At 30.0% G+C, this 15,997-nt stretch overlaps 2 protein-coding genes across 4 annotated transcripts; one reads left to right on the top strand and one right to left on the bottom strand.

Moving 5' to 3' along the window:
• Positions 1-6,220: 6,220 nt before the first annotated feature.
• PTP1 (protein tyrosine phosphatase 1) lies at positions 6,221-14,376 on the bottom strand. 3 transcript variants are annotated; one of them, XR_016330823.1, is made up of 10 exons: positions 14,041-14,376; positions 13,856-13,952; positions 13,640-13,722; positions 13,383-13,523; positions 12,427-12,561; positions 9,995-10,143; positions 9,764-9,905; positions 8,954-9,104; positions 8,806-8,840; positions 6,221-6,529 (listed from the first exon to the last, which is right to left on the bottom strand). XR_016330823.1 is itself a non-coding variant. In XM_089749629.1 (10 exons), exons 1-9 carry the CDS (start codon positions 14,347-14,349, stop codon positions 8,837-8,839), a joined length of 1,146 nt encoding a protein of 381 aa, XP_089605755.1. In that variant the 5' UTR covers positions 14,350-14,375; the 3' UTR covers positions 6,221-6,529; positions 8,806-8,836. The 3 variants fall into 3 exon arrangements, 2 of the variants coding, with proteins under 2 accessions (XP_089605755.1, XP_022773498.2); XM_089749629.1 differs by having other exon boundaries at positions 9,019-9,104; positions 14,041-14,375; XM_022917763.2 differs by lacking the exon at positions 6,221-6,529 and having other exon boundaries at positions 8,413-8,840.
• Positions 6,400-7,509, top strand: LOC111315764 (uncharacterized). Its single transcript, XM_022917764.2, has one exon. The coding sequence runs from the start codon at positions 6,400-6,402 to the stop codon at positions 7,312-7,314; it is 915 nt and encodes a 304-aa protein (XP_022773499.2). The 3' UTR covers positions 7,315-7,509.
• Positions 14,377-15,997: the final 1,621 nt, after the last annotated feature.

The following is a 15,997-nucleotide window of genomic DNA, read 5'->3' as shown; positions in this document are numbered from 1 at the left end:
TTTTTGTTTGATTGTTTTCTCATTTGTATCACTTTCAACAATCATTTATCATATTGACTAAGAATCCATTATTAGTGTTCGAGTTTGATTCATTTTTCAAACAAAAATTTACAAGTTTTAATAATCTTTTATTTATAAATAATTATTAATTAAAACTTGAAAAATATTTTTAAAAAATTTTAATTAAAGTAAATTCAAAACAAAATCTAATTAATTTATATAATTATTCTTAAAAGTTAATAAATAATATTTGACAAGTTTAAATTTTAAATTTTAATACTTATAATTTCTATAATTTTTTTTATTTTATTGTAGTTTACAACTTTTTGGTATAAAAAAATGTTTAAATAAAATGATTATCTAATATGTAATTTTAAAATTTGACTTAACCAAGTACTTAAAATAATTAAAATCAAAGTTGGAAAGTTTGATTAGAAAAAATAAATTAAAACAACATTTATGAGACAAAGAGAGTATGAGTTTCAATTAGATGGTTTAATACCATTCTTATAAAGGAAAATAAAAAAAAAATTATAATCGTAAGTTCGTAACAATAATCCCCTCCTCGTATAAGTTGAGAAAATATGATTTCTTTTGAAGGTCTTTATTAACGTTTTTCATTAATTTCCAATGCAACCATTCTGACCACTAGGGGAATTGTTATGACTGATCCATTGAAATGCTAAAATAAAAGTAATCCTGTTATTATTTTTTTTATGTTTCATTATCATCAACTATATATAAAGAAAAACATTTTTTTTTTCTCTTTTTATTCAATATTGATGGTTTTTGGTCGTTGATAAGCGTCACTTTCCTTTGAATAATAAAACTGGATGAAATTAAGTTTAGAAAAGTCATGTTGTAATTATGCTTGGTTTGATGTGATTTATAATTAATTATACTACTATAACGTAGTGTTGAATTAATGATAGAGATAATGCACATTAATCATAAGATTTTGTCCTATAGCGGTATCATGCATTTGAGTACTTGGCTAAATACTATCCTTTCCCTTTTTCAAATAAAAATATAGTATTGCATTGCTTTTTCTTTTGTCTCCTTCTATAATTGCATTGCCCTTTCAAATATTAAAACAAAATTATTTATCAACTTTCAAAAGGTGATATTTAATAAAATTAAAGTTCAAATTTTTAGTATTTATTATTTTTCTGTTTTTAAATTACAAATTTTTAACCAAAATATTTTTTTTTTTTTTCAGTTGTGATTAATTAATTTTATCTTTGAGAGAGAAATGTTTTACCCTTGAGAAAATGATGGAAATCATGATTAAATGATTTCATGTTTGAGAGATATTTTACCCTCAAGAAAATAGTGGAAATCATTTTTGTTAGTCATTTATTTTAGGTTAAATTTCATCCAAATCTTTTTAGGTTTAATCAAAATTCAAGTTAGGTTAATTAGTTTCAGAAATGGATTAAAATGGTTAATATTATTGTCATAACGTAAAGATTTGTGGACTTACCGTTAGATATAAATTTAAAAAGTCGTCATCAATCTTTTTTGTTTAGGTGTGATTGGTCACCTGATAAAATTTGTGAAATCTCATGATTGACTTAGGTATCTTTAAATAATACTTTTAGTTCACGAAATCAAATTTTAGATTTGAAAGTGCAGTTACTTGTGAGAAAGGTTATAGAACTTTCACAACGTCCATCCAAAGGATGGTACCAGTTTGATTTTAAATTATCCAAGCCTTAACCATATTTGTAATTTACTAAAATATTTACTATCGAAAATTGATCCTAAAATTACTCCAATAGTTTGGTAGTAATTTAAGATAATTTTCTCATATTAGGAATATTCATGGAGACTAGTGTCTCACCCTGAAAAGGCTCTGTCGTTGGATTTGTTAATGTATTTTATTCAAGAAATAATTAGTAAAGTCTTCTAATAGTTTGGTAAGATTTACTTTGATGCAGATTTCTCAATAGTTTAATAAGATTTTATTGTAAAATATTTATAAAATTTTATTTTTGAGAAAATTCATTAAATATTTCAATAGTTTAGTAAGATTTTACTTAAGACGCAATTCTCCAATAGTTTAGTAGGATAAAATACAAAATACTTTACTAACAATTATTTTTTTTAGCAAAAATTAATTTATGAAATTCTTCAATAATTTGGTGAAATTCATAAAATTTAAATTCATGAAAAATTTTCTAATAGTTTGGTAGGATTCATGAATTTATTTAAAAAGAGAGTTTTTCATTTTTTTTTCATTTTTTTTAAAGCTATTTTCCAAAAATAAAAAGAAATTTTACAAAATATTAAAAAAATAATAAATTGCTCAATTTAGAAATCAGTGAAATAAAATAAAAAATAAAATTAAAAAATAAAAACTTGAAAAATAAAAATGACAAAAAATAAAATCAAAAAATGAAAAAAAAAAACTTACGATCAAGTCAGGTTGTTCCATAGGCAGCGCACAGATCCTAAATGGGTTCATGCAAATCTTGGGTTGACTAAAATGGTGTCATTTGATGCATATATAAAAGCCAAAACACTTAGCCTTTCTTTAGAAGCAATCGGTCCTCTTTCTTTAGTCAAAATTCGCTTTGCTTTTTTTCTAGAAAACCCAAAGTAATCCATCAAAAACTGAGTAACTTGTCAGTTTTTGAAAAATGTCACTGAAATTCAGTCAAAAAATTCAAACTCTGTCGGAAAATTCAACCAAAAAATTCAAACCTTCAAACCAAAAACTCAAAATTTTCAGATTTTCCCTGATTTTTTCAAAAGTTTGCTAAAAATTCAACCCAAACCCGTAAACTTCAAATGTCAAACCTAGAAACTTTAAACCCAGAAATTTTAAACCCAGAAACTTTAAACTCAGAATCCTTAAACCCATAAATTCAAAACCTAGAGATTTCTTAAAAAATCCACCATTTTTTTTTCTCTATGATCCTATGTCCAATTTATAGCTTGCCTTAATAGAGATTTTAGGACTCAAATAGAACCAATCCAGGCTTAAATCTTAGGATTGGATTTTGCCTGAACAAAAGCAATTCAAGCTTGAATCGTGGGATTGGATTTTATCCAATGTAATTTAGGCTTAGGATTGGCAAGTCTGATTAATTGAAATCCCCCTTTGATTCATTTTTGAATTAAAACGGATTAGTTTCCTTGTTTCAACATAGATTAAGAAAAAAGGAAACAATAATAATAATAATAATAATAATAATAATAATAATAATATTATTATTATTATTATTATTATTATTATTAATACATATAATTTGATTCAAACATAGATGGGTATCTATAGCTACCTTTCTTTGTATATCCTAGTTAGATAGAGGAAATGCAAAGACCTAAACATCCATTATGTTTGGGCCTAAAAAGCAAATGTCAAATCAGTGGGCGAAAATGACTAGAACTAAGCTACAAGTTAGAAAAATGATCTGGACCAAGCTGAGATAAGAACAAATAATCGGGGTTGAATCGTTGATCAAAAAAATGATCTAGACCAAGACGAGATCAGAACAAGTGATCAAGATTGAATTGTTGGTAAAAAAAAATGATTTGGATTGAGTTGAGATCAGAACAAATGATCGGGATTGAACCGTAGGTTTAAAAAATGATCTGGATCAAGTCGAGATCAGAACGAACAACCAGGATTGAACTATAAGCCCAAAAAACTAAATCGACCTGGAACGAGTCAAGGTCGAAAATGAATGGCCAAGGTCTAACCGCGAGTTAAAAAAATGATTTGGACTAAGTCGAGATAAAAAAACTAAATGATTAGGATTGAACTATGAGTTAGACAGATGACCTGGATTGAGCTAAGATCGAAAGCAAGTGACTGAGATCGAACCACGAGTCAAAAAGATGATAAAGACTAAGCCAAGATCAAAATAAATAATAAATGATAATGCAATGATGCAAGTGCATGCCCTATTTAGGATGCAAATGAAACTTCAATTATGATACTAAAGTTCCAATAGCTTTCTTATATATTCTCATCTCTGCATACTTCTCATAAGGAGAGTATAAACTATATTTCGTTACTTAAGATAAGCATTTATCTTCAACCAAAGGGGAGCTTTCAAAATCAATGACTTCATCATACTTTGAAATTTTCAAATTTTCTCAAAGTAATACTCAATCTTTTATGCAATTACTCAATTATTAATCATTATCTCAATTTCGAAATATAAGATGTGAATTATGTACTTATTCTATTCATGGCAAAGTATAAAAAACGAAAGGCAAATATTGAAAGCAGGACATAAATAGGATGAAATGAATATCATTTATTTGAAAAAAAAATTAAATTATAGATTACGGCAAAATAATAAAATTAAGGTGTTTAGGGATGGCTATTTAGGATAGTGATGCCTCAAGATAAATAATTAGATAATCATGACGACAAATCTTAGATTTCTTTAAAAACTCAACTATATAATGCCCATAGCATTTTAAAGCTCTTCAAAATTCACTAATTTTGGTACGCATTTCAAATAATGTCGTATCTTCCTTATCAAAGTCACCTTTACAAGTTTTCAACTTAGATAAACCTCAATTTAGTTCAAGCTGCCCTTTTGAGTTTTTAATTTGAGCTCTCTTTTTTTTTTTTTTTGTTTCTTGCTTAAGATGCCCTTTCGGGTTTTCAACTTGAACTCTTTTTCTTTTTTAAAATAAAGTATTTCTTCATGATATCAAAATTTATGGGATTAGAAAGGTCATCTCTATCCATCTCTAACAAAATTAAGGCTTATCTTGAAAAGGCCCTTTTCATAATGTATGGTTCTTACCAATTTGGAATCCATTTCCCCATATCATCATGTTAACTTGAGAGAATCTTTTTCAACACCAACTCTCATTCTCAGAATTGATGAGGTTGAACCTTTTTGTTATGAGCTGTCATCATTCTTTTTTTGGTATAATTGGCCATGGTAAAGTGCTACTAATCTTTTTTCTTCAATAAAGTTAATTATTCATAACGCTTTTAGATTCATTTAGCTTCTTCTAACCTCACTTCTCTTAAGACTCTTAGAGATAGGATTTCTACTTCCACTGGTAATACGGTTTCCATCTTGTAAATAAAGGAAAACAAAATCACTTTAGGGGAGGTATATATTGACGTTTGGCAGGTATACAATGCAAAAGATAATTTCTCAAATCAATCCTTATATGTTTTAGTCATCCTTTCCAGAATCCTTTTAACATTTTTATTTGTGGCTTTTACTGCTCTATTCATCTTTGGACGATATAAGGCTGAATTATGGTGCTTAATCTTAAACTAAGCACATATTTCTTGCATAATCTTGTTGTTTAAATTCTTTGCATTATTTGAGATAATCCTATATGGGAGTTCGTATCTATATAAAATTATTAAGAAAAAAAAAATTTGTCAACCATAGAATTCTTAGAGGATCCTTTTTATCTATAATAATATTGATATGGTAAGTGTTCCATGCAACTTTTTCTGATATTACAATTATGAAATTGACTTATTATTTGTTTATATAAAAATGATGACTTTTAATTGTTAGACAATTTACCTTTACTTCGTATGTTCAATTTTTTTTTTCATAACTTTTTAGAATACCAATATTCAGTAACAATAATCTTTTACAGGCATATTTTGTAAAAATTTTCGTGTAGAAGTCATGTGTAAAAAATGCTAAATATTTAAAAGTTAATATAAATTATATGTTTTATTTCTTGAAGCATTAATTTATATTTTTTTTAAAATTGAAATACAAAGAATATAATTAACTCTTTCATAAATAATAGATTTGTACTTCTTGGGAATGTCTTTAAATGCATTTCTCACGTTAAACTAAATAGACAATTACAATATGTTATGAGTTAAAGAGAAGGAAGCATGCACCTACCTAGGATTTACCTCTTAAATGGTATTAGTGTTCCTCCAGACTGGAATCACCAATTCCTTCATTTTTTTTTTTTTTTTTTTGAGAATTCTAATTTTATATCTTTGATACTGAGATGTGGGCAGCAAGTACTCCTGAAAATAAAGGAAAATAATTATTTTTACTACTTTAAAAATAATTAAAATTTTTATTATTTTATCTAAAATTGATAAGCGCACTTTTCCCTTTTAGTATTTCTTTCTTCATTTTTATTTTTTTCATTTTTATTTGATAATATCTCAGCAACAGAAAAATTATTTTAAATTAACAAAAACACTAATGAAAATATTATTTATTATCACATTTAAACTATAAAGGCCAACAAATTATTTTTTACCACAGTTGTTTTGAGGGTCTATAAGTTGTAATTAACATAAAGATTAGCGTGATTCAAATAATAATCAAATTCTAGAAAACTTGGCCTGAAGCCTCTGAACTTACTTTCCGCTTCTTCCAGTTCTGGAACTTTCCGCTACTTTGATTAGTCCTGCAAACTGTGTCATCCATGGCCATGGCTAATGCAAGAATTTCTCGCTTCCTTTTGTCGTTTAAATATCCTTCTTCTTTGTCTTTCTTCATTCGAAAAACCAATTTCTCACTTCCAATCTTCCTTGCCTCATCTTCAGCTGGTATACCTACAACAACCCATAATAGATTTGCAACATTATCATCACAATTCTCCTCCTCTTCCCATCCCCCAAACCATACCCAAAAAATCAACACCAAGGTCAATTTTTCCCTCTCAGACTCAGACTCTGAAGATGAAGAAGAAGAACAAGTTTCCAAACAAGAATTGGACAAATCTAAACTCCCTCCTCCTCATGATCCCTTTAACAAAAAACCAGTTATTGAAGAACCCCAAGACCCCAAAAACCTGCAACAAGTGTTCCACAACATGCGAGGCGATGGCCTAATCAACAACGCCGTCAAGATGTTTGATGCATTGTCAAAAGATGGGCTAACCCATGAAGCGCTGGAGCTTTTTTCTCAGTTTAAAGACAAGGGTCAAATGCCAGACGTGGTTGCTCATACAGCTGTTATTGAAGCTTATGCCAATGCGGGTCAGTGTAAAGAAGCTCTCAAAAGTTTTATGCGGATGTTGGCATCTGGGGTTGCACCCAATGCTTACACTTACACTGTTCTCATTAAAGGCCTTGCTACTGCTGATGCTAAACATCTTGGTGATGCAAAGAAGTATCTGATGGAGATGATAGGGAAAGGGATGAGGCCTAATGCAGGTACTTACACGGTGGTTTTCGAGGCATTTGCGAGGATGGATAAGGTGGATGAGGCCAAGGAATTTTTGGGGCAGATGAAGGAGAAGGGATTTGTGCCTGATGAGAAGGATGTGAAAGAGGTTCTTAGCAGTAAGAGGGGACCGGTATTTAGAAGTGTTATGAGTATTCTCTTTGATAAATGATTGGAGTTTGATTTTGAAATTTTCTTGGTACAGTTTCTGTGCTAGGCTCTGGAATTGCTGCATTTTATTTTCTTGTCTTTCAATGTTCGTTGCGACGTGAAAGAGAGAACTTTGGTTTTGTTGTTGAGCTAAATCCTAGTTTTGTTATGTTTATGTTAGAAAATTTAGATGATCAAAAAAAAATAAAGTTAAAAATGCAAGATGGCTTTGAGTATTATTTAGTATGTTTCCAGGATATAATAAACTTCCCAACTCCTAACACTTCAACATTTCAAGTAGAATAATGAAAGTGGCTTTAGAGAAAATTTCATCATGAGATAACTTAAGTAGAATAGTGATAATGGTTTTATGGAAAAGTTTATTGTGTACTTTATAAAAACACATACTTTTGCGAAAGCATTTCACTATTATTAACCAATTATAATTTATAATTGTGTAAGATTTGTTAAAATTTTACGTGAATTTCGCATTTATAAATGATAAATCTTTATATAATTTTTTATTATGATTAAATGATTTTAAGATTATGATAAAAAAAAAATTGTAATTGATATGCTCTTTTTTATGGATAAGATAACCTTTGACAAATAAATGAAAATTTTCAACTAAGATTAAACATTAATTATTATTCTTGATTAATAAAGTCAATTATTCACTTGAACAAATCTGACTTTTTTCATAATTTATATAAGTTAGCTAGAGTAGTTTATTACCAATATCAAAAGTACTTAGTTCACCAAAATTATTTTAAATAACTTTTATTTTTCTAAACTACCACCATGTTATTAGAATTTGAATACTGAAGTCTCATGTTTTCAAATTGGAGTTCTCAGCTATATGGCAGGGATTGGATCCTAACCCAATTGATGCCCCCATCTGTCGGACTTCAGTTCTGAAACCAAAGTCTGAAATTCAACCATTACAGCTGAGTACAAACATGACAGACCTACAAAATATTTCCTATTGTATCAAAACAACAAGACTATTTCAGTTTCTCAGCCATTGTTGACCATTCTAAAATTCTAGTCGACAACTAATCACATTAACATAATTCTGTGCTTGTGCAGAAGAAAAGATAATAGTTTGATAAAAAAACAATGACTTGAACATAGAGAAATACCATTAATCTAGAAATACTTGATCAACAAATAGTCTGCAATTAGGAAACTGATTGCCAAAACTACATAAATCTCATGTAAGTACAATTTTTTTGATAGTTCAGATACAGAAAAGTCTTTCCACATTACCCGGGTGAGGAACAGATACGAGGTTGGGTAAAACAGTTTATTTTTGTTCATATTCCTAAATTTTGCAAGTAACTCCTGCAATCTTGAAAATAAGGTCAACTGAATCAATTGATTAGCAATGTTCTTTATTTCCAGGATGCCATGCAATTCGAGGAAGTTTTACAAGCACATGGATATTCCAGAAGCATAATTAAACATGCATTTCTCCAACTTCAGAGAAACAAGCAAATGGCTCTTCTAGTACCTTTGCAAAATCAGCTTTAGTTGGGAGAAATCTAGCTGCCAATGAAAGAAAAACAAGCAGACATTGTATTAGGAAATACATCCAAAAAAATAAATGCAGAACATTTCATAAAACAGGCTAATTTTTGTAGTTAAAAACTGAGACTTACAACATTCTCACGTAAGAAACAATTCTGTAACAATTCAGGAAATTAAACGGACTTGATCAGCATACCATTTTGAACTGTATTCACCATGGAACTCCGAGATGAGGTCTTTCAATTCATCAACAATTGCTTTGTGGCAGAAAAAATATTGATCCTATTGAATCATAAGCAGACAAAAGAGTAAGTCAAAACCTTATATGTTGAAAAACGAGGATGTGCAGGGGAAAAAGAAAATGTAATCAGGCATGTCTAAGCCACTTATTAGAACAGAGTCTCTTTTTTCTTGTTTTGATTCTAATGAATTGGAATAGAAGAGAAGAGCAAGATTTATTCTTTCTATAATACTAATATCCACTATTAAGAATTGGACCAAAGAGCAATCCTAGTTCCATCCTTTACCATGTGAGCTAAAGGCAATGAGCAACATAACTTTGATATAATACATTCAGTAACTGAACAACAATCGAATTACTTTCTTGATGGTTACCATCTTTGCTCACCAAAGATAATTGTTCCATGAAATACTACAAGAAAGGAATATTAACAGGAAACACAAAGATATATTTGAATAATTGCTTAAAGCATTTCTAACCAATAAGCCTATATTGTGTCATGATGTGTAAAAAATCCCATGTCTATTTGTTCCATAGTACTCTCTTTTGGTCTGATGACTGCAAAGTTTCGAACAAAATTTCAGTGCCTACCCAGCATTACTACTGACTTTGATTTTCATACAGCTCCTGATGCTTTCAGGAACTTGAAGTATCCTAATAGCTTAGCAGGTTGAAAGTGTAAATAAATCAGAAGTAATACCATGGTTTGAACCATTCCAATACGCTGAGACCTAAATGTAGATACGGTAGTAGCAAGGTCTAAAGCAGACATGTCTCCAATCAGGATTCGCTGGATTGTGTTATGAATTGCACAGAATGTTCCAGTTCTCCCAATACCTGCACTGAAACAGAGAGAAATTGTCTCAGGCTTATATGTGATAGAATTGAACATCCTTGAATTAAATTGTAAAGTAATAAAAATAAGTTGAACCTGCAGTGCACCACTATTGGGCCAAGATTTGCTGGTACTTGTAATACTCTTTTCAAGATTTCACGGACAGCAAGTGTGTTGGTGGGAACTCCATGGTCAGGCCATTCAGGATATTGAATGTGCAAAACTGATACTGGTGGGTCCTCTGACTGCAAAATGGAAACAGAGGAATCAGGCAAAACAGTTCTTTAGATGATAACAAAGAAGTATTTTGTTTTTCAAATGGTTGATAAATAGAGAAGACATTTTACCTTTACCATGGAATACATTTTTTTGTTTTTCTTTTTTACCCTGCAGGGGAGAGGAGGATGCAAAATCTTCCAGGCCAATATTTTCTTAACTGTTTTAAAAAAGGATGGCTAATTAACGTCACATTACTGTGAATTTGCAGTTCACAACAATGTCTACAAGAACTATAATGTAAGATCACCTATAGCACACTCAACTTGAGCCAGCCAAACTCCTCAGCAAATATACTTCACCTAACACGAAAAAGGCAATTTTATTTGTCTCATGCCTAGTGATTTCTTTAAAGCAAGAAGAACTTAGATACTTAAGGAGTAGTCGACATTTACTTCAACTGGTCCATACAACCAAGCTGCATTCTTTCCTAGGAATCTAATGATTGCTTCAGTAACTAACCTGCCTGATGGCTTCAATGCCAAAATTTTAGAAAAAGAAAATGAGGCAAGAGGGATTGCTAGCCTCAACAAGGAGATAAATAACTAACATGATAAGCTATGCAACCTATTTGTACCCTGACATGTCCGCTAAAATGTGAAACTAAGTAAATTCAACAGATTATCAGCTATAATATGCTCTACCTGCCCTTATTCCAACTTTCGTATAAGTTCCTGCACCTAAACACGAAACCAGAATGCCTGTTAAGTATGAGGATCAAATGCAGGGTTAACTTACCTCCAATAAAGGTCTTTGATTGTTAAAGGCGTTTGTCTAGTTATAGACATATTTTATTTACTGGTCAACATCTTTGCTTTCATTTTTCCTTTTCTAATTTCAAATTAAGATAACTGGCTTGCTATCTTTGAGGTCCAACACTTCCCATGTAAAGGGTAAAGTGGGCATACACGAACACAAAAAACAAAATTACCTGATTCATGAAACTTGCATTAACTTACCACATTACACCATTGTCTAAGACTTAACATCACCATCAACCATATTAGAGATGCTGTATCACTAGCTAACATCATATTTACTCCACCAGTTCTTCCTTCCAAATTCCACTGCCTTTTTCTGATTGTCACCAATAAAATTTATGTCTTTAGCAGCTAAAACTTGTAATAGAGTTGCACATTTCTGCCAGCATCTCCAAATCCTTTAGCAATAGTTACCACCTAATTCTCAAGTCTCTACCTGGGTCATATTCAAACTTTATTCTGCATGCAATGAAAAGTTTTGCTAGACTAACATCCTTCTTCAACATGATCCAAAATCTTTGTTCCACTTGATAAAAGAATTTTCCTGTAACCCCCAAATCCTTCTTGAAGCTGTTGAGAAATCATTCTCAATTTCAGCAATCAAAACTCTTCATTACCTCAGAAAAAAACCAAGCACTGATCCTAGTAGCCCAAAACCTTAGACATTGGCTTTAAGCAATTTTTCCTCATCATAAAAAATATATATATATATATATATATATTTAAAGTGTTTCTAACTTCAATACGGTGCTCTCAGCTCTCTATCCTTCAACTGAAAGGGATAACTTGAAAGTACTGTATTCAACTCTTAGTAGCCATGGTTGATACCAACTTAGATACATGTCTGATCTGATCTGCATTAAGTCTGAAACAAATACTCCATGGGATCCAGGAAATTAGTTTACCTTAGGAGAATGAAGTTTTTGGGGGATTAAAGTAAGAGAAGAGTTCTCTTATGGTATTAGCCTTAGTCTCCATGGAATATTTTGCAATAAAAGGAGCAGCTTGCCCATTTTTTCCAGAGTAAACATTCATACCATAATACTCTAACTTGGCAAACAAGAATGAATTTAAATTTTATTTCAGTATTCCAAAACCTCCCACATTAACAAATTAAAAAAAATATAACCCACCAATAAGTCACCAGAATCTGTTCTAAGGTTACTAGAGAAAAGGTTACAAATAACAAGTTATTGATATGGGCTAAAGCTCCATGATAATTTTGGAAATTATCAAATTAATGCCTCCAAAGGAAAAGTAACACCAATCCGACTAACTCCTATAGAAACTAATATGCATTCCGTAATCGTCTAGCAAATACACTACAAAGAAATATATATATAAATAAATAGGGTGTTATTAGGTAGATAGTCTTTCTTTTTATCTTGCGAATTAAACTCTGGCCCTTTTGCCTTTGCAGCACAATATTAATAACAAACCATAATTAGCGTTTATTTAGCAAGTTCGTTTAAAGAAAAACAAAAGTTATACCTCCTTATAATTTACTTCCAAGTTGCGTAGCAGTAATGAGGTTTTTGTCGCTTGTATCCATTTAGTACCAATACAGATATTGCCAAACTGTCTGGGACCATCTTCTGCTTGAAAATAATCTCCACATTTTACTATCTGCACATAAATTCTAAATAAGAATGAACCAAAAAAAACAAAATGAAACTCAACCAAAGTGAAAACAAAAATGATATGACACGAAACTCTCTATCATCAATGAAAGTACCAACATCAAAACCAACTAGTTCAGATAATAATTTTAGAAGGTAAATTCTTAAGGTTTGCTGAAAAGTCCACAAGAATGAAACTTAAGGAATGAAAACCAGTATCATGAGTGATAAAGACAAAGTTGCCTCATAATTACTATATCTCTTATTTAAATCACACTACAACCAGAAATTATACTCCCAAAAGAAAAGAAAGTCCATATGATCTTTTCATATGATATTAATCAATAGCATTTTTCATTTTGCATTTTGCATTTTGCATTTTGCATTTTGACAGAAAGATAAGCATACACGATTGAGATGTTTATGAAAGAATGGAAGATTAAGTGCTCACCTCTAGAGAAAATGGTGGTAACACAACAAAAATCATCTAGATCATATTTGGGAAGAAAATAGTTTTAAGTGCTTAATTGCACAAATGCAAAGAAAGCACCTAACACTAACTACTCATACAAGCCAACTAAACTTTGAATGACGAAACCTTCTGATTTAACAAAACATGCATAGTTGCCAACCATGCATATTTTGGACATAGAAACAGCATATAGTCAAACTCAACCACTTTTTTTTGGTATTCGAGGTTGTCAGGATTTGAGCTTTAGTCACTGGAACTAAGAGTCCAGCACTCTACCAATAGATCACAGTACTTGGCAAACTCAACCACTTTCAAGGTACAAAAAGCTTCATCTCAACCCCTACACAATTAAGTACCTTATAATTGTCAACCAAACGAGTAAGCATCACAATCACAGGGCAATGGCACTGGATCACCATCTCCCAGAAATCCTCATAGGTGTGTTGCAATGGACCTTGCGTGGCTATAAACTGCGAAATGTCTTCCAAGGAAGAAGTCTACATTCAAGAACATCACAATCCTAAAGAGGTCAATTGGAGGAAAATAGTTCCAAACTTCCAAATACCGTATATAAATTCCTTTAAACTAAAACACTAAGAACATAGAAATCTACCGTGATGAAGCTCGCATTGATATAACCCTTTGCAGCTGGTCTGTAGTCTTTACATGAATTAAGAACTACCCTATTATTGTCAACTGAAACCATTAAAAGAAAGTCTACTCAGTTAAATTCACTTTAACTAAACAAAGAAATCTTAATCATTACTACAAACTAATCGACTAAGGCAATTTATTTCAAAAGAAAAAAAAAATAAACTTTTTTAAGTACATGGTACGACATCAGAGTATCGATTCTTGTCCAAATTGACACTGTTAAGACCCACTGTACAGCTCCTCGTCATCTCCGAAGGTCTAATCCTATTTGCCTACAAATAGTAATACACAAATTAAAAACCCATGTCCGAAAAACAAATTTCACATGCACAAAACAAATAAATATCAGTAATGAGGTACCTGCAAGTGAGAGAACTCTCGGTTGATTTCATGGGGCATTTGGAGCTTCTCAGAAAAATATTTGAGAGCCTGAGAACAGCGGTTGAATTGATCGGGAGTGAGGGAGATTCTGGGCGGATAATCGGCTGAGAAGACCAAAGGGTTGGGACGATGAGGGTTGGAAGCGGAGGAGAAAGAGCCGGGATTAGCGGCGGCGTCCATGGCCCGTTTCCGCTTTGAAGAAACGCAACTGGAAATGAGGTTACCCGTTGTAGCGGAAAGCAATGAATGAGTTAGTGGGAATATTATCATTGACGGGATCTGAATCATATAATGGTTGCTATAATTGGGATACATTGCATGTGCTATGATATTGTATAATTAAAAATATTCTGTGACATTGGATCATTGGAAATAATGGGGAAATTTCAAAATGGTCCTTCACGCCAGAAATTTTATGTTAGTCAGCTGCCATAATAAAAATCTTCTATTGAAAAAGAAATAAAATTTTAACAACAATAAGTTTGAGATTTTGAGTGCTATTTTACTCTTATTTTTAAGATTTTATTTTAATTTTTTATTAAATTAAAAAAAACTAGTAAATTTCACCGTTAAATTTGACCACTTTTTCAAATAATTAATTAAACTCCAATTTATTCCATTCAAGTCATTAAATTTTATTAAATATCTCAAATCCTATCACTTAATTAATTTCATTCAAAAAAACTAATAAAAAATAATATGACTGCCATGTAAGCTACCAAATCAACATCCATTGTATTTTTTATTTTCTTCCTCTCTCATTCCCCTCCCTTTTCACTCTCAAACCTTAGCCAATTGTATCTTTTTATATATGTTAAATTATTGACAACTTCTATTGATAATCTGTTTCTTTTACCTTAATAGTCTTCCAAACTTCTAAACCCAAAATTATTTATATTAATTTTTTTAAAAATTTCAAATCAATTTTCATTCAATTATAACATTTTTATTTATACTAATTTCAAATAAATAAGGTTGAATTTGCAATTAGTCCCTATACTTATATAAAATTTAACCTATAGTCCTTATACACTAATTTGCATAAATTAGATCATTACATTAATTTAATTTAATAGTGTTAGTCCAATTGATAATAGTGTTACTTGATTTCTATTAAATTAGTTGACATTATCATTGATCATGCTACATGGCATTAATTTTAATGATGTAACATTGACTTATTAATGTGATAATTAGGATTGATAAAATTAATTGTTAAATTATGTAAATGATTCATATACTCATATTAAAATTTAAAATTTAATCCTTATACTTGCATAAAATTTAAAATTTAATCCCTATACTTGCATGAAATTTAAAATTGAGACCCTCTAATACCAAAAATATTTCAAATTTTTAGAAATTTGCTAGTTTTTTAAAACATTAAATTTTAAAAATTGTTACAATATTCTCTTATAATATTTTATCATAATATTGAAAAAGTTATCACAATATTTAGTCACAATTATCATATATTGTCAGTAAATTTGTTATAATTTTTTGTCATCCATGTGAAGTACTATTTTAATAAAACTATTATTTTTATTAATTTGTCACTATCTAATTTTAATAAAACTATTATTTTTTATTAATTTATCTAATGAATTAGAATTATAATTACATTTCATAAGGATAAAATTATTCATCAAATAATTTTTTATTCCTTTAAATTAAACCATATTTAAATATTTTTTATAATCAAATATAAGTTCAAGATTCTAAATACATTAAAATAATTTATTGTACTTAATGTGTATTGGTTTTAAAATTAATCTTATTATTTAATTTAACATAATTATTCAAATAAAATTTTCTTATGAAGACCTAAACAATTGAAAGTTCTCATTATGATACACGATATTAATGCTTCAATTTATCAAATAAATTATTTCCTCATTTTATTTTGTTAAGATCCAAAATTCATCTTTTAAATGGA

The sequence above is a fragment of the Durio zibethinus genome, chromosome 20 (assembly GCF_047325235.1).
Source record: "Durio zibethinus cultivar Kanyao isolate XHJ-2024 chromosome 20, ASM4732523v1, whole genome shotgun sequence".
Taxonomy (NCBI): domain Eukaryota; kingdom Viridiplantae; phylum Streptophyta; class Magnoliopsida; order Malvales; family Malvaceae; genus Durio; species Durio zibethinus.
The sequence above is the reverse complement of the archived record's forward strand: the minus strand, read 5'-3'. Positions and strand labels throughout refer to the sequence as shown.

Bases quoted from the DNA above. Each gene is read 5' to 3' on its own strand.
- LOC111315764 (XM_022917764.2), top strand. From the start codon at position 6,400: ATGGCCATGGCTAATGCAAGAATTTCTCGCTTCCTTTTGTCGTTTAAA.
- PTP1 (XM_022917763.2), bottom strand. From the start codon at position 14,376: ATGTATCCCAATTATAGCAACCATTATATGATTCAGATCCCGTCAATG. The intron at 13,524-13,639 runs GTAGATTTCTAT...TCTTGAATGTAG, and splicing joins TCAATGCGAGCTTCATCACG to ACTTCTTCCTTGGAAGACAT. The intron at 9,906-9,994 runs GTTCAACTTATT...TCTCTGTTTCAG, and splicing joins CCAATAGTGGTGCACTGCAG to TGCAGGTATTGGGAGAACTG.